General features: G+C 36.8%; 2 protein-coding genes across 5 annotated transcripts in view; both read right to left on the reverse strand.

Annotated features, from left to right (window-relative positions):
- Positions 1-16,282, reverse strand: part of kiaa1549la (KIAA1549-like a) — a 62,124-nt gene extending 45,842 nt beyond the window's left edge. For 3 of the 4 annotated variants that reach the window (XM_051884734.1, XM_051884732.1, XM_051884731.1), the window contains exon 1: positions 15,687-16,281. In XM_051884734.1, coding sequence (XP_051740694.1) covers positions 15,687-15,888 — 202 coding nt within the window. In that variant the 5' untranslated portion in view covers positions 15,889-16,281. Of the gene's footprint in view, positions 1-15,686 lie in introns of all 4 variants that reach the window. The other variant, XM_051884733.1, reaches the window with a different exon arrangement.
- A 2,273-nt stretch (positions 16,283-18,555) lies between these two features.
- Positions 18,556-23,531, reverse strand: part of hipk3a (homeodomain interacting protein kinase 3a) — a 43,252-nt gene continuing 38,276 nt past the window's right edge. Inside the window, 1 exon segment of the mRNA XM_051883499.1 lies at positions 18,556-22,980. Coding sequence (XP_051739459.1) covers positions 22,552-22,980 — 429 coding nt within the window. The 3' untranslated portion in view covers positions 18,556-22,551.

Raw genomic sequence — 23,531 nt, forward strand, 5'->3', positions numbered from 1 at the left:
TGATTGATTTATTTTGACTCAAGATGAAATTAGCAATCAGATGCCGAGTGCTCAACATGCCAACACAGCAAATTCCGCAAGCCTTCACGCTACCTTCCCATCAATCCTCGTAACGGCATGTCTCCTCAGCCTCCTGCGCAATCCTGCAGGCTCAACTGATGCTTTTCCATGTTTGTTTTACTTTTCCCAGCCTCTCACTGCATTACACAACTGTCAGATCTGGTTAGTTTCAGCTCTGGTTTTGACTGGAAGTCATATAAATTTTTACACAGTGTGGAAAAGATTCCATATTCCATCCGGAAAGTGTTGGAATATTCAGGAGCTCGTACAGGACACCTTTGACGCACTTGACTCAAGAGTCTCAAGGGCAAGGCAGGTTATTGCAAACCCCATTAAAACTGAATGAGTGTCTCACTCTCTGGTTTGCTAAGAATAAATAGCGCCTACTGCTAGCGTCATTTTGCACATGCTTTCTGTTATTTTAGCACCATTGTGTTTGTTTAAATCTAAATCGCTAACAAGTTACTAAAAAAGAACTACTTTAAGAATGTAAGTATACTTGCTTAGTCTTTATGTAGCAACATGTTAGTAACTTATGTTTTTAAAAATTATGACACTTTCAAAATTTACTTATAAAACCAGGTTGTTAAACAAACCGAGAAAGTCCCTTTACGTAATGTTAACCTAAACATAATTTCAAAACCAAGCTGGCTTGAAAATTAATGTATGACCAGTGCAGGGTTGCCAGGTCTGTGCAACAAAAGTAGCCCAATGGCTAGTCAAAAGTAGCCCAAAAATAGCCCAATGCGATCCATCGGGTGGCTGAATTCTCCGCTGAATTTGTACATCTGGGGGTGTTGGAGCACTGAAATCATACATACAGGGGTGGAAATCAACCCACAGAAAAAAAAATGTTTTACCTGCGGCAACAACTTAAATGTAGCCCAATTCCGCGAGAAAGCCGCGAACTTGGCAACACCGGACAAGTGTTAATCTCGTCATTAAAATTACCAAAGAAAGCGTTTGTTAAATTTTTTTTTGGTTATGTCAACGACAATGAACACGAAACAAAACAAAAAAACAATGATGATAATTAAATTATTTTAATTTAAACATACTGTTTATGAAAAAACATTACAAGATATAAGCTATGCGCTAACTTTTGTTTCATTGAGAAACTAGCGGGTTAGTTAACTCTCTCAAACACATCCTACACAGTACATATTATATTAAATAACATTATTACTTGTCACGGTACAAAAATTTCAGTACTCGGTACCAATACGTTGGCTATCACTGTCAATGGTCGCAGTTTCCGATTCAATTGTGCATTAAAATACAGGTGTCAATCCAGAAACTTATCAGCATGAAAAACTAAACTTGTATTCAGATTGTGAATGGGTTATAAACAGAAAGCAAGAGAAGAGCCTCCCTTTATAATAACTAAGGCTGTCAGTCTTTAAAGCGCAAGCTTAATGAATTCTGCTCTCTCGCGAAAACTCCCGCGAAAGCTGTCTTTTGCGCTCTCAAATTCGTTATTTCAAATGTAGGAGTAATGGAAGCGACGCGGTTGCGACGCGCATGCGGTGCATTTTCCAGGCGCATCGAGAGGAAAAATTCCCAACTTTTCAGAATGCCGCAAGCGCACCGCGGGTCATGTGACAAGAACCTGCCGATCAGCTTCGGCCTTTCCGTAACAAAACATCGAAAGCTCAGCCGAACAGGTGACCATAGTTGTACAGGGTGGTTTTTATATCTTATCTCCATAAATAAATCTAGTAGTAAAGCTAATGCAAGGGCTAGAAATCAATTTATCCTTTGCTGAAACTTCCTCGTCGTTGTGGAGAGTGCGGTTCATTGTTGTGTAGCAACGACAGACGCCACGGGAGCACAAGCGCTTTGGAAAGAAGGAGAATGCGGCGCGTAAACGGCCCGTTAACTGTACAATTAATCTGTTATTTACATTGTGTTTTCACTTTGTTGGTTTTAATTAAAGGAGTCTCTTGTTAAACAAAACAAAACCTTGGCTGTGTCCAAAATCACCCCTTATACCCTTAAATAGGGCACTATTTGAGGGGACAGCCATTTGTAGTGGTGTCCGAAATCATAGTGGACGATATTGAGTGTACTCATTCAATCCCACAATGCACCATAATAACGAATGTACAACTGATGCACGCTTAACGGCTAGAGAATACCCATAATGCACTGTGAGAGTTGCGCGCAGAATGAATTCCTGCGTCTTGCCAGAAGATGGCGCCCGCAGTTGAATTGCGAACACAGCACTTGTGCGTTTTCAGCAGTGTTAAGCGGATTCTGACCTAAATATTGACTAGCACCTCTGATAGGCCACTATGTTCTTGCGCTCAACACATGTGATTGTGATTGGCTACAATCCTCAACTCTTGTAAAAAGAAACCTTTGAGGCTCAAACAAACATGAACAACCACGTTTGAATGCAGTGTCTATCAGCGGGTAAAGAATATATCTCGGTATTACCGGTACTGCAGAAATGCTGGTACCGTCAACTTTTTTTTTTAGTACCGACTGCTACCAGTAGTACCGGTGCGTTTGACGACCCTACTCTGCACAAAATGACACAAATGCACAAGTGGACTTAAACTATGTGCTAGTCAGAACATGTACATCACGTTGTGAATATGTTATTTCCATAACAACGCACTAAAACACAAATAATTAACATTTTTGCACTATCGTCGACTAAAATGCTATTTTCGTTAACTCTAATCAGATGCAATTTAAGTTCAAATACTGACTAAAATGAATGAATATGACGTGATGAAACACTGACTAAATTTAAAGGACTACAAAATAGGACTAAAACAAACAAAAAAAGATGTGAAATGGGGTGTGTTAATCCTGAAAATAATTACTTAATTTAAACACTCACGCCGAAGCGTTATTTTAGCGCATTTATAGCCTGGTTAAACTGGATTGCGGGTGTTACAGCAGCACAGAAAAGTAGCGCAGCTGTTTAGTGAATTGGCCCCTCAGTCTCTTTCCCAGTTTTCCAGACCATCTCTTATGTTCAAGCCAATCTGACCCCCAGGGAACAGAGCAGAGCAAACGAGAGTCCTGGAAATATGTGTTCTGCACATGAATTACACTGAATATTATGGGCTTTAGCATAGCAAACATGACATGGCCACATAACATCAGCCTTCTCTGAAGGCAAAAATAGATAATCCCATTCCTTTTACATGGCATCATTTTCCCTAAGGGATTTTTTAGGGTAAAGCTGATGACATCTGAGGTTCGACAAGGACAGAGCTCATTATACAAAAAGCTCCCTTTTCCCTTTTTCTCATCTAATGAGCACTGTCATGTGTGAAATTCCAGGTGTGAACATGAAGTGGAGTACTTTTATTTCAATATACGAAGGCAACAGTTTAGCAATTAAATAAATCTAAGGGTAGGACCAAAATCGAACTTGGCAATTCTATCAACAAGAACAAAGACGACCACCTGATTTAATTACGCAAGCGATTCCACAAGCACAAAGAGAATTATGCGAATGCATATGCCTAATTAGCTCGGAATATTTGCGCTCCGGTTTTCCTGCATATTTGCTGGAACAACGCTTTGACTAGATTTCAAACGCCTCTAGAGTCAAATGAGGCCACAGTTATGAGCTCCGTGTAAATTAACACTGGTCGACGGTTGAGTAAAACGAGGACGCAGATTTTGATCAGTCCCAAAAGACAGACAGATAGACATCAGACACGAAACACGCACAGCTGAGCCTGTCTGGAGCTTTGAAGTAGGATGAATAACCTCTAAAAAAAAAAAAATGGGTGCGCTATAAAAGCTACAAAACAATAATTAAATTAACGACATCCGCCCGTATACGAAAAGCTCCATAAAACAAGAGATGTCTCTCTTTATGCATCTATTGACCCTTTAATGCCCCTTCTTCTTGCTCACAAACCAGATTAGCCCCTCCCCAGCATAAACCTGGTTTCATAAGCCTGAGGAGATTTTCAGGTGTGAGCTGGCACACAATTTCATTACCGGTTCTCCGAATTGTGTATTAATCTGGCAGGGGTCAGCATCAATCCCTTGATCTAAGCCAAATAGATCAAAGTGAGGGAGCAAAACGATAACCCTTTGGTTTATGGCATGGATAATGGACATCATAATCTGTTCATTCATTAACAAAACAGATTAAATAAAACATATTTGTTTGTCATCGCTCCTGGCAAAGGAACTCTTTTAGGGAGACGATTGGCATCAGATGGTTGGATCTAAGTATTAGCTCGACGCACGTGACCTGAAAATGACTGGCTTGTGTTACAGCAGATGTCCTCATAGGCAAGTGACAAACAAGAGAGCTGCAATAAATGACCAAGAAGCTGTATAATAAATTCAAAACATTAGGGATGGATGTTATCATCAATAAGCTGATAATTATTTTCATGTTATGACTAATTGATATACTAAAATTGATATACTATCAATTTGATATTTGCTAAAGATTACATTTAACGGTGTTATTATACTATTAGTGCTTTTAAACATCAGGTCATTTGGTACCACTGCTATAAAACGGAAAATGTTGTAATATTTTAAAAACTTGTACTAAATATAAAATGTATGATTGTCCTTTTGCTAGCTATCTAGCAAGCTAACTAGATATCAGCCTAATAGCATTGTTTGAAAATATTTTGGTCATTCGGTATAACCAAAAGTGTCATTCAGTAAAACCGAAATGTTGGTTAAACCGAATGACTTTTTTGGTGACAAATTTTGTCCATCTTGTAAAAAATGACAAAAGCAGTGTTAACTGATTATAAAAACCACATAATCTCATTGTTAACACTTAATAAAACATGTAACATGTCACAAGGACTGTAAAATAAAGTGTTACCTAGTAATAAAGCTTAACCGTTTTTTTAGAGATTAAATTTAAGTGAGTGTTACATGGAATAAATAATATCGGCGATATTATTTATTCCATGTAGCACTCATTTAAATTTAATCTCTAAAAACGGTTTACTATAGTGAGTACATGTAACATATGTCCTTGTTACTATAGTAATTACATTAAATTATACATAATTACACGCAACTAACCCTAAACCAAGCCATAACCAATATGGAAGCCAATAACCAATACGGATCCGATATATCGTCCATCCCAACAGAAAATAATTATGTTATGCAATATACAATAAATGTTGTCAGATCCAATGCTGCAAGTTTAAATTCTAAATCCCATTCCCTGTTTAAGTTACAAAAAGGCCTAAATATCAGAATATCATATTATACTGTTACAAACTAGTAAATGCAAAAAAATAAAATCCTATTTTTCAGATCCCATTTTTCACACCTTGTTTAACAGTTATCCTCAATGAGATTTCAAAGTAAAGTTCCATTTATGGTAGTCCAGGCCTACACTTCAATCTGAGTCTAAGAAAACACTATGTATGACCACATTATCAGGTGATCTGGATACTATATATTTCATATTATAAAGAATTATCCAATAAACTGCCAAGGAAAGCAATTTCTAACCATTTTTGCTCCAAACATCCTGAATCCACAGGTCAAATCATAAGATGGAAGAGATGGTGGGCAACCTGATTGAAGTTATTCATCTCTGGAGATGAGCTGTTTGCAAACGGCTTGTCAAAGCTCTGTACTTATCATCCATCATGACACGGTCACTGTTGTCGCTACTGAACTCATAAATGGCAATATAGTTATTTCATAAAATTACCAAAAAAAGCATTAAATGTGTAAGTTTGTCCCAGACAAGGGCCAAAAACCACCTTTGGGTATATAGTGTTATATAAAAGAACATAATTACTATAGATTTGTTATAAGCACAGAGTATGCCGAATTGGGGGTATGGATTTTAGCACCCTCATGAATTTGCTCAAGCCCTGCAGCAAGGCTACTTGCAGACTGTGCCAAAAAAAGAATGAAGGAGGAAAAAAATAACCTTTTGTATATATGGAAACAGAGTGAGCGCCTCAAGACTCGACATAATCAACTTTCACATGGACTGTTTCACTAATGAAGCATGGAATTGTCGGAAATGAGAACATGTCAGCTGTGAAAATGGTCTGTCAGGGAAGCAGATCAGCTGCTTTGGTCATAGCTGACATCAGCAGATAATTAACTGGTTCAGGACTCTAGTGGCAGTAATTAGACTGAGAGAAATACGTATTGCGAAGACTGAATTCAGTCCTACTGGAAACTGTAATTGTGCTTCTGTTTGGATACGGCACGTCTACTTGGTAAAATGTGATATTTTAGCATTTCAACACTAGTTGTGGTGTGCAGTATCTTTTTCCTGGCAGGCGCTGATCCTCTGGAAAGAATCCTGGTGCTAACAAAGCCGGCTCTAATGTAATTCTATGAAGTGTCTAAAGACAAACAAAATGGATGGTTAAAAGACAAGCCAAAAGGCTTAAAAAGGCTTAGAGTAATAAAATCATGTTCTTTATGGAGGTTTTTCACCTTCACTGATGCCATTCACTGACCACATATAGTATTTGACATCTGTGTGGAATTTAACAAGCAATTATGAGAAATAATGCCAGGGCAGCACTGTTTTGATATTCCTTCAACATTCTGGTCACGGGTTTGTTCAGATTATTTATATTATGTATTAATTGTTAGTTATTTTTATTAATAATAATAATTAATCAAAATATTATTATTTAATTATTAGTAGTATCAAACATATTAAATTAAAGGGATAGTTCGCCCGAAAATGAAAATTCTGTCATCATTTACTCACTCTCATGTCGTTCCAAACCCGTAAGGAGCTGTTCACACAGAACACGTTTTTCCATTCCAAGGCGCTACTTTTCCATTATTTTTCAATGTGAACACATGCTAGACGGATGACTTTTACAGTTCCGCTTGCATCTTTCTAAAAACACTGCGCTCAAGTTAAAATAAAGTCTCTAGACCTTGTGCTTTTTCAGTTCTACTGACCTGTGTGAACCGGCCCTAGGACTTTCGTTCATCTTCAAAACACAAATGAAGAAATTTTTTATGAAATCTGAGAGATTTGTGTCCCTCATCGACAATTCACACAACTACCATTTTGACGCTTCAAAAAGTTTATAAAGAGATCGTAAAACTAATCCATATGAATTGAGCGGTTTATTCCGTATTTTCTGAAGAGACTCAAATCGTCTTTGTTAATATGTATATATGATCATGAATGTTTATGTGAGAATAAAAGCCTAAATTAAACCTTCTCATCATAGAAAGCGATCGTGTCTCTTCAGAAAATTTGGAATAAACTGCTCAATTCACATGGATTCGTTTTACGATCTCTTTAGGAAGTGGTAGTTGCGTAGACTGTCAATGGAGGGACATAAATCTCTCAGATTTCATTAAAAAGATCTTCATTTGTGTTTCGAAGATGAACGAAAATCTTACGGGTGTGGAACGACATGAGGGTGAGTAAGTAATGACAGATTTTTCATTTTTTGGGTGAACTAACCCTTTAATATAACCCAAATAGCTTAACATACTCGCCATTCTTTTGTAAATAATTACAGCCTTCATGCTCGTTCACACTAAGGACGATAACTATAAAAATATCAATAACTTTAACTATACCAACAAACGATATCGTTCTTGTTTATTCTAAGCTTGTGCGCTGCGGTTTTAAAATGTGTACAGCGACATGCTGAAAACAGAACATTTTTGCTGTTTCTTGCTGCATTTACACGGCTTTTAGCAGATGTCCTAGCATGCTACATTTTGCGCACATCTAAACAGTAATCGATCTAATCTAACAGTGAATTTAGCTGACGTAGTTAATATAGTGGGAAACAAGACAATGTTGTCGAAACTAGCGCTGGATACCTGAGGTAATTATGTTTACACTGTTTGCTAGCCTGGTATATTAATCTCATCTCTGTTAATACTGATCACCATTCCTAGGGTATGAGCGATTGTTTTCCTTGAAAATGGGATTTGACTTGTCTAACAGTGATGGATTGTTTGGCGATTAAATTCTTCACAATGTCATCTGCCTTTAAACTCGAATGGATTCAGATTGGCTGTCAGTGTTTTATTGTTCAACAGCTGGAAAAAAAATTGTTCTGAAAGTGATCCCAATGATATTGCTCATCTATATCGTTATTGTTGTTATAGCTATGGTGTGGACTATGCTATTGTTTTATATTTAGAACGATTTTTAGAACTACATCTTTATTGTTATCTTTATAGTTATCGTTCTTGGTGTGAACAGGCCTTTAGTCATAGAAAAATGCATTGCATGACATAAAAATGAACAAAATATTGATTTCTAAAGCCATTTTTTGTAATGTAATGTTTTACTCATCTACCACAATAATATGTCTTTAAATTATCTTCATATGAGGGCTTTCTCAGCAAATATTTATATGCAATTCATTTGATTGATTAATTAATCAGTATATGATGTAATCAATCTGATTAAATTTTATTCACAAATGACTAGGGGTGTAATTATGGAAGCCTGTTTCCACCACTAAATAAAAACAGTAACTGCGACTTTTTATCTCAGAATTCTGACTTTTTTCTTGCAATTGTGAGAAAAAAAAGTCAGAATTCTGAGATATAAACTCGCAATTGTGAGATATAGTCACAATTCTGACTTTTTTCTCGCAATTCTGACTTTTTCTCACAATTGCGAGTTATAAAGTCAGAATTCTGATATAAACTCGCAATTACATGAAATAAAGTCAATTCTGAGATATAAACTCACAATTGTGAGATATAGTCACAATTCGGACTTTTTGTCTCGCAATTGTGACTTTATATCACGCAATTGCGAGTTTATATCTCGCAATTCTGACTTTATATCAAAAAGTTGCAAATTTATATCTCAGAATTGTGACTTTATAACTCGCAATTGTGAGAAAAAAAGTCAGAAATGTGAGATATAACCTCGCAATTGCGAGATAAAAAAATCTGAATTCTGAGATAAAAAGTCGCAATTACTGTTTTTATTTTTTTATTTAGTGGCGGAAACGGGTTTCCATATGTAATGGTACACATAGTCGTACTGAAAATTTTCGGCACGCGTCTTTTGGTTCGGTACACGTGTGTACCGACGAATACAGAGTTGTAGCCCATTAACCACTTTTAACCACCATTAACCACCAATAATTGCAATAAGCTCTGTGTTTTGTTACTTTCGATAAGAAAGTCTCATCCCTCAAATTCTGTCCATTTTATCACAAAAGATCACCGTACAGGCACTTCATTTCAAGCGGCAGAATGGAGCGCGAGTGAACGCGATCATCTCTTCCTCTTTAATAGGTACTAGTTACAGAATAAACATAAATGAACATCTTAACTTATCAAAGATACAGTACAACTTACTGAAACGTATCTTATATAATCGCTCAATCAGAGTTTCAACCGGAAAGACAGCTCAGAAATGCCACTCAGTGTCCACAGCTTGTTAGTGCGCTAGAGAAATGAACTCTTTCACTACATATATGCACTATATTAGCCTATATATTCATTATATTTTACTTAACCTGTCTTGATTAATGTATATGTTTAATGTATATTTAAATAAATCTGTTATGATGGCCACTGGGTAAATTAATATATTTTAACATCAAATTAGAGTAGAAACAGATTAGTTAATGCAAAAACTGCCTTATATGCAATTTACATGTTTGCATACAATTTTAATGAGTGTTGATTATTATATCTAAAAATAAATAGCAACTTAATTTAAGAATTTGGGCTCTGTTGTTAATTGTAACCCTTAATATTATAGTAATATGCCAGAAAATGCTCCCTATATATATAGTTTACAGCATTAGCAGAGATAGATTTTTTTTCCTTAAAGGTACAATATGTAAAAATTTTGTCCGCTAGAAGTCTATTCAAAATAAAGGCGTACCTTGATGACGCCAAGTTTGAGCGCGGAATCTTGGGACATGTGGTCTTCACCTCAACGGACGGTGCAAAAGAATAGGGATAGGACTCGGGAAGAAATCATGTTCATGGATGCGATTATTAACGTTATTGTAGTATGAAGCAGAGCAGGACCGAGTGTTGTGGGAGCTGGACGAGGCCGCTGGAGCGATTGTGCAACACACGCCTCATGAGCAGCGGAACTTTTATTATGCCACAGTCGCCGGCGCCGCTTCCGCTTTTCCGGTCATGAGTATGAGGTAACGCAGATCGGTTTATCATATTAGATACATTTGAGTGTGTTGAAAATGATGTTATAATGTTACTCTGTGCGTTCGCTCGGTGGCTGCTGTGAGACACTTGTTTGAGACACACTGCAGTAAGACAGATCGATTTTAGAAAATCATATTAAATGCTGGATGGCTTGTGTTGATAAATGGCATGCAATTCATTTTAAAACGTATTGTATGATGGAGAAAATTCTGTATTACTGTTACTAAAAATAAAGCTGCATCTGATTACTATGTTAGCTACTTGACAAAATAGTGTTTTTCTCTGAGGCATGGTGAGACATGGTAAAGCATGGTAAAGCATGGTACTCGCAAAAAAACAAGAAAATTACATTTAAACAATAAGACTAAACAAGTTGAGCTATATAACAACAATTAGTTTTCTGTCTATAAATATATCAAAATAGTTGTTGCCTTGTCTATTAAAAAGTGTGATATATTAAAGCGTCTTTGGTGTTTCCATAGTTTCTACAAAATAAAACCGGAAACCGAGGCAGACCGAGGGTTAATGTGGGTATGACGCAATTGACAGGCGACTCTTCACATGTCCCGGAGCCTTGGTTACAATAGCAATTTTCTCATGATTTACAAATAGTTGGAAACATTTGGGACATTGTAAGTACTCAAGTGAACAAAATATATAACACTGGCCTAGTGGTTTTTGAATATTTTACTGCAAAAATATTACATATTGCACCTTTAAGAAAATTTTAATTATTAATGAAATTATTTAAAGACAGAGACCCAATTTGTTCAGTAAACCACTGTTTAATAAAAAAGCAAAAAAGCAATTTTATGTTTAGTTTTCTCCCTCCGAACCGTCATTTTTGTGTATCGTTACACCCCTTTTAAATTATCTTCATATGAAGGCTTTTCTCAGCAAATACTGATATGCAATTCACTTGATTGATTAATAATTCAGTATATGAAGTAATCAATCTGATAAAATTTTATTCACGATTGACACCCCTAGTGAATACGTACCTTGTCTTTAACCATATCAATATTTCAATTTTTGATGTCATAATTTTTCTTAACCTAAAGTCTTTTATGTTGTAAATCATTGTAATGGCAGTATTAACAATGTAAAAAGCTCTCCCTTTGTTCTCAGTCATTTCAACAGTACATGGCTGTGAATCAAAGACTCCCGCTGTTGTCATCATTGCATGTTTTTTCGTTTTTTTTAAACGCAGCTCCCCTCTTGAGGGTGAACAGATGGGTTTTGCAATGATGCTTCAAACGTTTTGATGGGATCAGATTGACTGGTCCAGGTTTTATAATGTGAGTTACAGAACAAAACCACCACAGATTTCTTAAAGAGCATTGAGAGACCTGCTTCTCCAGTTATAATAATTACACACACACCACAGGGGGAAAAACACTATGCCTACTCCATTAAAACTTGGCTTTGGTTCCCGTTACAAACAACCTTTCTACTGACAAGTGACAAAACATCCCCATAAAATAGTCAATTAAAGCACGAATCCAGTCTAGTTCTGTTCAACTAATTGCTGAATCCAGTCACTGCAGGTCTGAGGCCACAAAAAGGCCTTTGAAAATCAAACGGAGCAGTTCATCACTGTCATTCTGGTAATACGCTCACTCTTTCCACTCTGGTCAAAAAAAAAAAGTAGATCAGTTCCCATGGCAACATAGCACAGCAGGCTCCTGTTGACTAGCAGTAGCATCACTGTAGGGGCATTGAGGAGAGATGCCTCATCCTCAGCAAGCCACAAGTGTGTCTGGCCATGCGCCATAGACCCAGCTCAAAGCCAACAAGGACAATAGCGGTTTTATGAATGAGAAGGCATAGGCTCTTTACCTCTGTGTATTAAGCCTATGGTCCAGACCGATGCATGTCTGCGTGCCCACATAAAACTAATCTGCTGTAATTCTAGCTTTAGAAATGTATTTATCTTGTAATTCTAGCTTTCGGAAATCTAATCTGCCTTTTTGATATCTGTATTTGAGATGTTTAAGAAGGGCCATCATGCCTGGAGTTAGTTCATATCATCGACGCTGAACTTGTTTGCACAAATTAAATCATTTTTTGTTTAAATGCTCTTCTGGTCCTCAGGCAAAGGCTACTGATAAATTGCAGCATGAATAGAGAACACAATGGAGCTGAAAGTGCCATATTGATGTACCTCGTCTAGAAATTTCTACACTCGAGTGTCATTTTCAGGAGGAAAACATCTGCAGTGTGATGGGGTCAAAGGTCAAGAATATTAGAAATACATATAGATATTTCAACAGACGGCAACTGTTTCTGTCACTGATATGGACTGAAAATCAAGTTGGATCTTATTATTATTCAGCTCTCTAGAATACTTGCTTCTGATTGGTCATTTGCACCATTTAGTAGTTAAATATTTTTGAATAAATCCATGAAATATATGTTTAAAAAACAGTAGCTGTGATTGCCAGAACTTTACACTCTTAAAAATAAAGGTTTCAAAAGGGCGTTTTCGCAATGATGCTATAAAAGAAACATTTTTTTAAGAACATTTTTCCACTATAAACAACTTTTCCATGAATGATAAAGGTTTTTCATGAAACCATTGATGCCAATAAAGAGACTTTATTTTTAAGAGTCTACACTCAAAAAAATATTACAGACTATTTTTTAAGATTTATGAATTATCAATTGTATAGTAAAATTACATCAAATTGAACTGAATAATCCTTACATATTATTATGGACTAAAATTTTAAATTAGCAAACACTAGTAACATTTTGTATAAATATTAATGGAACAAGGGAATGGACAATTTCAGTTTATGTGATTCGCATTCATAAATTGTAAAACAATAAATAAAATATGTTTAAATTTATGACTATGAATCACATAAACTGAAGTGGTACATTCCCTTGTTCCATTAACATTTATACAAAATATTTTATTATTTTTATTATTTAAATTTAAATGGTTTTCCCTCCATTTTTTTTTTTTTTTTAGTGTACCAAATATTTGGTAGCAATATTTTAGGTTTTACAGATTGAACTTACATACATTTACAGTAAAAAAAACCAAAAAAAACATCTGTATTTCATTAATTGATATAATATTAATATTCCAACCTACTGAAGTACTAAAATCTGTTTTGTACCTTTATAATATACTGATAATCTCCATAAAAACATAGGTGGTAATGGGACAGCCACATGTGGAATCACTAAATACTAAAAGGTAAACAATGGCCATATATAAACTTATTTCGTAAATAGCCATTTGACGGGGTAAGGTATGTAATTATCACAATAAATACCAGTTCAATGTGATACAGCACCTCTTCCTATGTGTTTTTGCCTCATTTAACAATTATTTGTTCCCTGAACGTTCTGAGAATGTTTGTTTATGGTTAAAAATGAATTTGACTTTCAATAAGAATAACAGCAACAGTTGCTATGCAAACTGAATCACTTTTGTATTTGAATAAAACATTTTATTGAATAAACTGTTCTTGGATACGGACTCAAATTTTTTGTTCACATGGCTCACTAGCGGTTTTGGGTGTTCTGTCATGTGGTGTGAATGTGTCTTGGGTATGGTTCGCATTTTATATGAAAGCAATCCGTTCAAAATCGTGGTGTCATAAATTTTTTCAGAACTGTGTAGTTCTGAGCGCAACAAAAACATAAAAACAATGTTGCTTGGTTACAGTTGTAAACAGTGACCGATAGTACTCACTGTACTTAGTGATATTCACGTTCAGTGGTTTAGACCCAGAAATGAAAATAACAATGTGAAAAAGGAGGTAGAATTGAACCCAAGTTCAGACCAAACAAGTGTTAAAGTGTTAGTTTATCCAAAAATTAAAATTCTGTCATTAATTACTCACCCTCATGTCTTTCCAAACCCGTAAGACTTTCATTCATCTTCGGAACACAAATGAAGATCTTTTTTATTCAATTTCTGTCACTCCATAGACAGCTACGCAACTACCACTTTGACGCTTCAAAAAGTTCATAAAGAAATCATAAAACTAATCCATATGAATTGAGTGGTTTAGTCCAAATTTTCTGAAGAGACTCAATCGCTTTATATGTTGAACAGATTGATCATCTTTAAACATTGATCAGCGAACATAAACAGAAGCTCAAACAAACCTGCTTGACGCGCGAGAACAAACCTCATTGGCTCAAACGTGCTGCATAACACACGAGAATGAACCTCATTGGTTCTCGCACGTCAAGCAAACATGCTTGAGCTTAAGTTTACCACAACTGATGTGTGCACGGATGAATGTTTACATGTGAATAAAAGCCTAAATTCATTATATAAAGCGATCGAGTCTCTTCAAAAAATTTGGACTAAACCGCTCAATTCATATGGATTAGTTTTATGATCTCCTTATGAACTTTTTTTAAGTGTCAAAACTGTAGTTGCGTAGCTGTGATTGGAGGGACAGAAATCGCTCAGAACAAAGTCTTACGGGTGTGGAACGACATGAGGGCGAGTAATTAATGACAGAATTTTCATTTTTGGATATACTATCCCTTTAAAAGAGTCTTTTCTGACTTTGTTTTCTTGCATTTTAAGACTAGCAGGAACCGATAGAATTCGAGTGCCGTTTGTGAAGGAGCATTTCATTGGTCAATGAATAACTACGTCCCTTGACTGAATCATCTCGTTAGTGAACTAATTAAATGAACAAAACATCTCGGTTGTCAAGTAACTGAATGAACAAAACATTTCGTTCACGAACGAACTGAATGAACAAAATAGCCTAGCTTTTTTGTGAACGATCTTAACGAATCAGCCATCTCGTTCTTGAACTTTTAAGCGAATCGTTTGTTTTGTGGCGAACCTGGCGCACATCGAAGTAACCTGCAAAAAAACGAATCAGTGAATGAATCTTTTTGGTAATCAAACGATTCGTGTCACTGAAATGAATGACAATCTCCAAATTCCTTCACCTCAGGCACTTTTTCCATATTCCCTCAGCTACTTGGTGATTTTTGCGAGTGCGCAAAATCACCAAGAACTGAAAATGAATAGAAATGAACACAGACCGAGCGCCCAGCACTGCAGCACCAAATGCCCTGGTCAGACGTCACATGCTGTTTATACACAAGTGCTTCAGAGTGATATAGGGCTACCTGCATCTTGTTTTTGTCTGAGAGGTTCTGTGTCTTTCGGCTGTTTTGTTCGCAAACGGCCACAGGAAACCAAACAAATCGCGGAGAAATCGAACACACAAGTGGTTATGATCTAAACAATCATATTTGGTCTGTCTGTTAATTTGATTCTTTTAGATAACGTTTTCATAAGAGAGACTGTTTATATTCCGCATTGCGTTTAACAATTAGAACCTCCATATAGTTCCTTTGAAATGATTCGAAATTCTAAATTCAAACGTGCAGTTTCAGAACATTCAAATTAAACATAAAAACAAAACCTTTTTTTTTTGGAAAGGCTTTGAAGCTGGGCGCTCAAACAGGTTGTCCACACAAAAAAAATAACCCCAAAAAAAATATCTCACCGTCTATGGCAAATATGGACGGAACCAGGAGCAATGTAATTCCAACAGATATCAGACACTTGGTCCACACTCCGTCCAGGTCAACATATTTTCGGCACAAGGACAAGCCTATCCATTCCGACATGCCTTTGGTTCCAGCGTTGCCATTCCCGCTATTGGAGCCCAAAATGTAGAAATCGTTACGCGCATTTCTTGGGGCCATCGGGCTAGAGATAAATTCAGCAATAGGCCGAAAGGTCCCGAAAAAGACATTTGATCTATCCTTTCCAGTTCCTTAGACTGAGGTCTTCTCTCCACTGTTCTGCTCTATGTCAGCATTGAAACTTTAAGGCGATGCGTCTTCAAAGCGCATTCAGAAGCATCCGTGACCACCACATCAATCACGCGCGCGTTATTAGAGCAGGTTATCTATCGCGCTTCATGAAACGCATATTCAGCATAGGAATCCAAGAGCGTCAATCCTATAATCCCGCTATTATATCGATGATGCTGCGACGGAAAATCGTCTGATTTTGATTGGGAAAAAATACCACGTCTCCGAGCGAGCGTATGCAGGCAAACTGGTGATGAGGACTGATGTACAAGAGGAAGACGACCTCTGCTGGGTTTACATGAGGATGGCTGGTGCCACCAATGAAAACCTGCTGTCCATCGGCATCGTGCTGCCTGTTATTGTGGGTCATTCTACGAAATTATTTATTATTAGACTTTTTAATACTACCTTTAAGTGGTAAATAAACAGCACTGTGTATTATAAAGCAAAATTATTATTAAAATAATAATAATAATAATAATAATAATGTAATCTCTTAATATATTGCTATATACCTATAGAGTAACAGGGGTTGACAGTTTCAAAGTAATTTTGCCACAAGGTGTTTATGAAAGAATTCAATGCTGATACTTAAAACAACTAGTTTCAACAATCCGTTCCGTTAAGATAAATGTTAGTTAAAATATAGGCTACATTTGTTTCTCAACTAAAAAGTGGACAATGTAAGAAAATTACAGCAACAATTTGATTTGAAAATAAATAACCAGATATTAAAATACGTGTAGGCTACTCTTTAAAGAAATTTTAGCAGAATAAATGTCCTTGTGTACTTATAATATGGTAAGTGTCTGTTACATAACAACCGGAAGCACCGATATCAAACGTCACAAAAAATTCGGCTTCCATCCGCATGATGGCGCAATTTCGTCAGTTTCAACTTAAGGTTTTTTTTGGGGGGGCCTGATACAAGATTATATTTTTGTTTATTTTCTAATATAAATCTGATGTAAATAGACAAATTAAAATATAATCTTCAGAAGATAAAAAGCTTATTTTTGTGATGAGAAATTTTAAGTGAATGTTTCCACAAAAGTACATCCATCAAGCTGGAACATTCACTAAAAAAATGCTGGGTTAAAAACAACCAAAGTTGGGTTGAAAAATAGACAAACCCAGCGATTGGGTTAAATATTTGCCCAACTTGCTGGGCAGTTTTATTTATTTCAACTATTGTTTAAAAATTACTATATGGCTGGCTTAAAGGATTAGTTGACTTTAAAATGAAAATTACCCCAAGCTTTACTCACCTGCAAGCCATCCTAGGTGCATATGACCTTCTTTCTGATGAACACAATCGGAGAACTATTAATAAATATCCTAACGCATCCAAGCATTATAATTTTTTTTGTTCGGGATCAACGAGTATAAAGCTCGAGAAAGTGCATCCAACCATCATAAACATACTCCACACGGCTCCGGGGGGTTAATAAAGGCCTTCTGGAGCGAAGCAATGCATTTTTTTTAATGCAAATAAATAACTATATTTAACAAGTTATGAAGTAAACTATCTAGCATCCGCCAGACCGCCTTCCGTATTCAACTTATGAAGAAAGTGTAAAACTCTTGCAGTTCAAAATGCTCACGTTACTTCCTACGCCTTCCGTATTCAACTTACGGAAAAACACTTAACTGACGCGACACCAGTTTACACTTTCCTCGTAACTTGAATACGGAAGGCGGTCCGGCGGAAGCTAGAAATTTTACTTCATAACTTGTTAAATATGGATTTTTTTTTTTTTTTTTTTTTACACAAACGCATCGCTTCGCTTCAGAATGCCTTTATTAACCCCCGGAGTCGTGTGGAGAACGTTTATAATGGATGGAGACACTTTCTTCAGCTCATACTCATTGATCCTCGCTCACTGCCATTATAAAGCTCGGATGTGTCAGGGTATTTAATATTTCTCTGATTGTGTTTGTCAGAAAGAATAAAGTCATATACACCTAGAATGGCTTGAGGGTGAGTAAAGCTTGGGGTCATTTTCATTTGAAAGTGAACTAATCCTTTAAAATGAATCCAAAATCAGACAATTACTAGACGCTCCGAAGCTTCCTGAAGCAGTGTTTTGAAATCGGCCATCACTAAATAATTCGTTATTTTGTTTTTTTTTTTGGCGCACCAAAAATCGGATTTAAACAAAAATATCTCAATTTGCGTTCCGAAGGTTAACGAAGGTCTTACGGTTCTGGAACGGCACGAGCGTGAGTAATAAATGACAGAATTTTCAGTTTTGGTTGAACTAACCCTTTAATGTTTGTTTAATTATCATTCATTAAACTTTTTAATAAATGTTAATTTATTAAATAATAAATGTTAATTTCAAACATATTTTGGGTTCATGTAAAGCAAGCAATACAGTAATTGTTAAACAATAGTTGAGTAAAATAAAACTACCCAGAAGGTTGGACAAACCACTAGGTTTGTCCATTTTCAACCCAACTAGGGTTGTTTTTAACTTGGCATTTTTTTAGTGTACCTCATTCTTCATGTTCTCAGTTGTCTTAAAGATTTCTTGAAATAAAGACAAACAAACATTGTGTGCCCGCAGCAATATATATTTTAATTCAAAGTGAATTTTGACAATACACCATAATTTCTGTAATTTGACACTCACCAATAGTCACCAGGAAAACCCGCTTTCTGTGACAAAGTACATAAGGCTTGGTCACATATAAATCACTGAGAACTAGAGAGAAATACGACCGCAAACTGTAAGAGACATTACATCAAAAAAAAAAAAAAAAAAAAAAAAAGGTTCCCAGTCCTCATATAGTGAATATTGCACAGTGCAGTGGCTACATGGCAAACTAATGTAGCATAGAAATCAAAAGCAAACAGAAATCAGAAAGCCACAAAAAATGTACAAATATGAAAACAGTAACAGTTCAGATTTAGTCAATCAAGTCTGTTTGCTCTTAAGTCTAAATATTATCCGATAACTTGCAGTGAGATTTAACTTTTACTAAAATATAATCTGCAGAAGAGTTAAAAATAGATCTAAAGCAATCCAACCCAAATCTTACGGCAAGTGTTACACAGTAGCACATATGACAAATACAAGGACCCTGAATTAACTGTACAAGAAGTTCTAAAAGAAAAAACACGAATCAAAGAAAACAAAAACGGTTTGGTTTGGGAGTTTCAAAGACATTTCAACTTTAGATTCGTTTGCAGATTTCTCTCTCCTCACTCTTATTAGGTTGGGTTTGGTAGACCTTATTAGAAGAAAAACATTTCTGAAATGTGAATTAATGCAGAGAATTCATATAATGTGCGCATGAGTAGCAATTTAGTACTCATCTCTAGTGCTACATGCTAAATATAAAATATAGGGTCATAATGTGAGGAACCACACCACATTTTGGACTGTATCTCCATGAAGTCGGCTATGCTAAAGCAATAAACTCTGATAACGTCCTGTGAAACAAAGGGCAATGTTCATTCTACTTTACAAATGGTGGTTTACATTCACAGTGTATCATGTAAAGCTTCCCAAATACAAGAAAACCGTGTCTTGGGTGTTTAGTCAGCATAATAACAACAATCCCTGATATCATTTCATTATTGTTTTGTTGTTGTTCTTGTCGTTGTTGGTCATAAAAATATAAATTAATCAAGCATGATTGGATTTTCCTTTCCACGATTTTAAGAAACAAACATCCGTTTTTCACCGCACAGGTGATTACTGCATTGCATGAGTACCTATTGGTTATCAGGTTATAAACATCCAACAGGAAGTCTACTGTGGATTACGAACTACTTTAAGCAACTGGTCAGTAACAGCACTTCAGTTACGACTATCAAACACCGCAGTTTCGCTTTCATTCCTCAGTCAAGCATGAAAGCGAGGAAGAGGCTGGCAGGCAGTGTTTGTCAAAGGGATATAAAGGTCTGAAGCACATTTCAAAGGCACTAACGCAGTGTCGCTCGCTTTTAAGAGCAGGGACCGACGCGAGAATGAACACACCCATATATAATCGCCCACGAAATGAGAACGGCTGCCGGGTCCGGCTTAAAAAACAAGCAAAACGTGCATTCTGTATCGTTTTTTCTTAATACATGTATATACCTGATACAACTTGTGTGCATTTCAATGTAAAATTATAACAATAAGGGGGAAAATTAAATCAAATGAAAATCCTAAGCACTGTAAGTTACCGAGATGAGACGCCCAAATGCGATTGTTTTGCCCAAACCTAAATTTTGTCTAGCTTATCAAACGTATCAAGTGCTGAAATTAATTTTCTGAAATGGTGAGATGAGTGGGTCGTTGAATACAGAATTTGTATCGATACTTAAAACAAAAGTTAAATCTATCCTGCAAGCTATGCTTTAACAAAATGCAAATATACGTACTAAGATAGATATACACCAATATGCATCTAATACGTAAGATTAGCCCCAAGATAACAACAGATAAAACACTGATGCAAACGAAACGTAAAAGAATACAAAACCCACGCACACAAAAAAACCCAAAAATCTCCATTACTTGCAATACAGTAGTTACAATGACACTTCAAAAAAAGAAAGCAAAACAGAGAGAGAGGCATTAAAATGCTTCTGATGCCAGTCAGTACGGTAAAACCCAAAAACAAACAAACGGGAAAAAAAAAAAAAATTCATCTCACTTCTATTTCAAGGTAATTAGACATATATAAAAATAAGAAAGCTAAGAACAAAGTTAATCATCTAATTTCACAGCTATTATGAAGTGGCAATCAGTATATAGCAGCTTATCTATGATACATTCAAGAATAAATGAAACAAAGTCATAACTTGCCCGAAAAAGCTAAACATCAACCTCAACATTTTTACATAGATTTTTTTCTGTTAAATACGGCCTCAACTACACTACGTTCGAGGTCTACGCTAAAACAGTAGCTACTCTGCTTAAGAAATGAATTACTGTCTTTGGTGTAGCGAAAGCATAATAATGAAAGAATGCACCTAATGAAAAACTCAAATCTAAAAAGAAATTCACACAGAAAAAAAGCCATTTCTCCCTGACGGAATGTATGAAATAAAAACAGCCAGCGTCAAAAAAGCAATTAAACGGTGAGAGAGGGAATACAAAACAATCCAAATCTTGTCACATGCATCTATGAAGAAAATTGCACACGATCAACTCTCGTCTTATAAAGCACTGAATACTCCAGCAATGATAGACTTTACAGTTGGATACTCAATACTGAATAATTCTGCACAAAGCAAACATGAAACCATACAATATCATCAAAGAGCTATCTGCTGATACAAGTCCAACACCGATAACACTTCTAACTCTAAAATTAACATAAAACTCATGGAAAGAAAACGAAAAACACCCCCCCACCCCTCCCAAATCTATGGATTGTATTGCAGTTTCATTAAACAGTGTAAATACTATTAGAGTAGAAACAGATTATCAAATATGAAAGTACTCAAACGTTTCTATACATAGTTCATCGGCCTCTGCTACGGCGAAGCACGTTATACTCGAAAAATCGAACTCTGCTACCGCTCAGCGTAATGCATCCACCTGTAAATACCACACACTTCCGAATAATGCGCAAATCATCTAAGGCGTTAAACAATACATTTCGCCTGTACAAAAGGTCAAATCATGAGCCAATCAGGTGAGATTTTAATTGTCGGTTTAAAATATGTCGACGACCAAGCCACTTTCCGAACAAAAACTCCTGTCGAGACCTTAAGAGATTAATTAAATAATGATAAATGACACCGATGTAGAGATTACGTAAGCTAACGAATACGCAAATGCACCAAGCTCGAAAAAACCAAAAAGATCTATGAAACAGCCCTAATATAAAAATCACAAATAACGATTGAAAATGTTTCAAGTGCTGCAGTCCGGTACACGCATGACTGCACGTAGGACTCGGGGTAACTTGCAACAACATGGATTTTAAGGCACTGTTTATTGAACCCCAAGGATTCAATGCAGCAAGTCTTACAACATATACACAGAGGGTGAAAAGCGACGGTTTTTTGAAGTCCCCTTCCCCTTTTTTGAAGTCCAACATTGGTTTTTGCCCATGCAGAGACATGCAGCTTGACAGAACCTTTTCAACACCGGTCTAAAAGAGAGACTTAACACTGAGGAGCATGGGGCTACTACGGAAAAATACAGACAGGTAACACCGGGTCGCCACAAGGGGGACTCGCACGCACACTGGAGACAGGGATGGCTTGAACGAGAGTCACTGTGTCTAATACGCACGTCAGAAGGCAATATCGAAAAATAGCATAGGGGAACTGCTGCGGCCCTCTGCCGAGGGTCTCACGACTAGGGATTTTGTTGTATCAAATGTGCAAAAACACATTAAAATTGAGTTTTTGTGTTCAATCCACTCACTCGCTCACGCATCCATTTGTTTGTTATATTCTCCATGATATCTATAAAGCTCGATTTGCATCATCATCATCATCATCATCATCATCGTCAAACTTTATAAGAAAAGGAAATGAAAAGAAAGATGTTGCGGCTCAGTGCCGGCTGCGTGCGCGTGGCTGCCGCGGGCTCCAGCTCAGATGTATGGGTACTGACTGAGTTTGCTGGGGCTGAGGGGGAAGCCTGCGTAGACGGGCGACGCCACATAGGAGTGCGGGGGAAAGAGGGCTTTGAACTGGCCCTGCGGGAGCAGGGTGGGGGAGGGCAGAAGCCTGTGGTTGATGCCCACACTGATGCCCTGGTGGTGCACCAGGCTGTAGGCGGGTTGCAAGACGGGTCGGGGGCCCGGCGGTGGGCACGGCGAAGGCAAGAGGTGGGCCACGGGCGCGGAAGGTGGATAGGAGAGGAGGGCGGGAGGTGGTGGGTGGCCGGCCGAGTGTGTGGGGCTGCCGTGGGGAAGTGGGAAGGTGGGACCGTGCACTGTGGGCGGGATGAAGGCCTGCGGCCGGCGCGGCTGCCTGTAGTTGCCGTTCCACTCCTTGTGGCAGGAGCCGTAATGCTGGACCTGAGCGGGGATGAAACAAAACAATGTCAATTTTGTTCCAGCATTTTAACTATTAACTTAAAGACCTAATGAATCAACTCATCTGGACAATTTTCCTATTAAAGTCGCTATGAAATGAAAGTGGCGACAGATTTTCTCTTCTGTATTGTGATGTACATCCAAGTGTAACGGATTATTGATGATAAAATTTAGGGTGGGGACTTTTTCTTCTATCCATCAGTTATTGATTGAATGGAGTCAGATCTGAATGCAAGCTTGAAGCTGATTGTAAGAAAAGCAGACTAAATGATTCACTCTGTCAAGATTGTGTAGACTTTTTTTTTTTAAAATCATAATTTTTAATAAAAAAGTAAAATAAATAAATATGCATGAATAAGTAAAATCTATAACATGCATTTACAAAATAGATAGGGTGACATTTCATGCCGACTTTAAAATAGGCCATACTAGGTGTATATGACTTTCTTCTTTCAGACAAACACAATCGGAGATACATTTAAAAATATCCTGGCTCTTCCAAGCTTTATAATGGTAGTGAAGGGGGGGCCAGA

This window comes from Ctenopharyngodon idella, chromosome 24 (genome assembly GCF_019924925.1).
Source record: "Ctenopharyngodon idella isolate HZGC_01 chromosome 24, HZGC01, whole genome shotgun sequence".
In the NCBI taxonomy this organism is placed as follows: domain Eukaryota; kingdom Metazoa; phylum Chordata; class Actinopteri; order Cypriniformes; family Xenocyprididae; genus Ctenopharyngodon; species Ctenopharyngodon idella.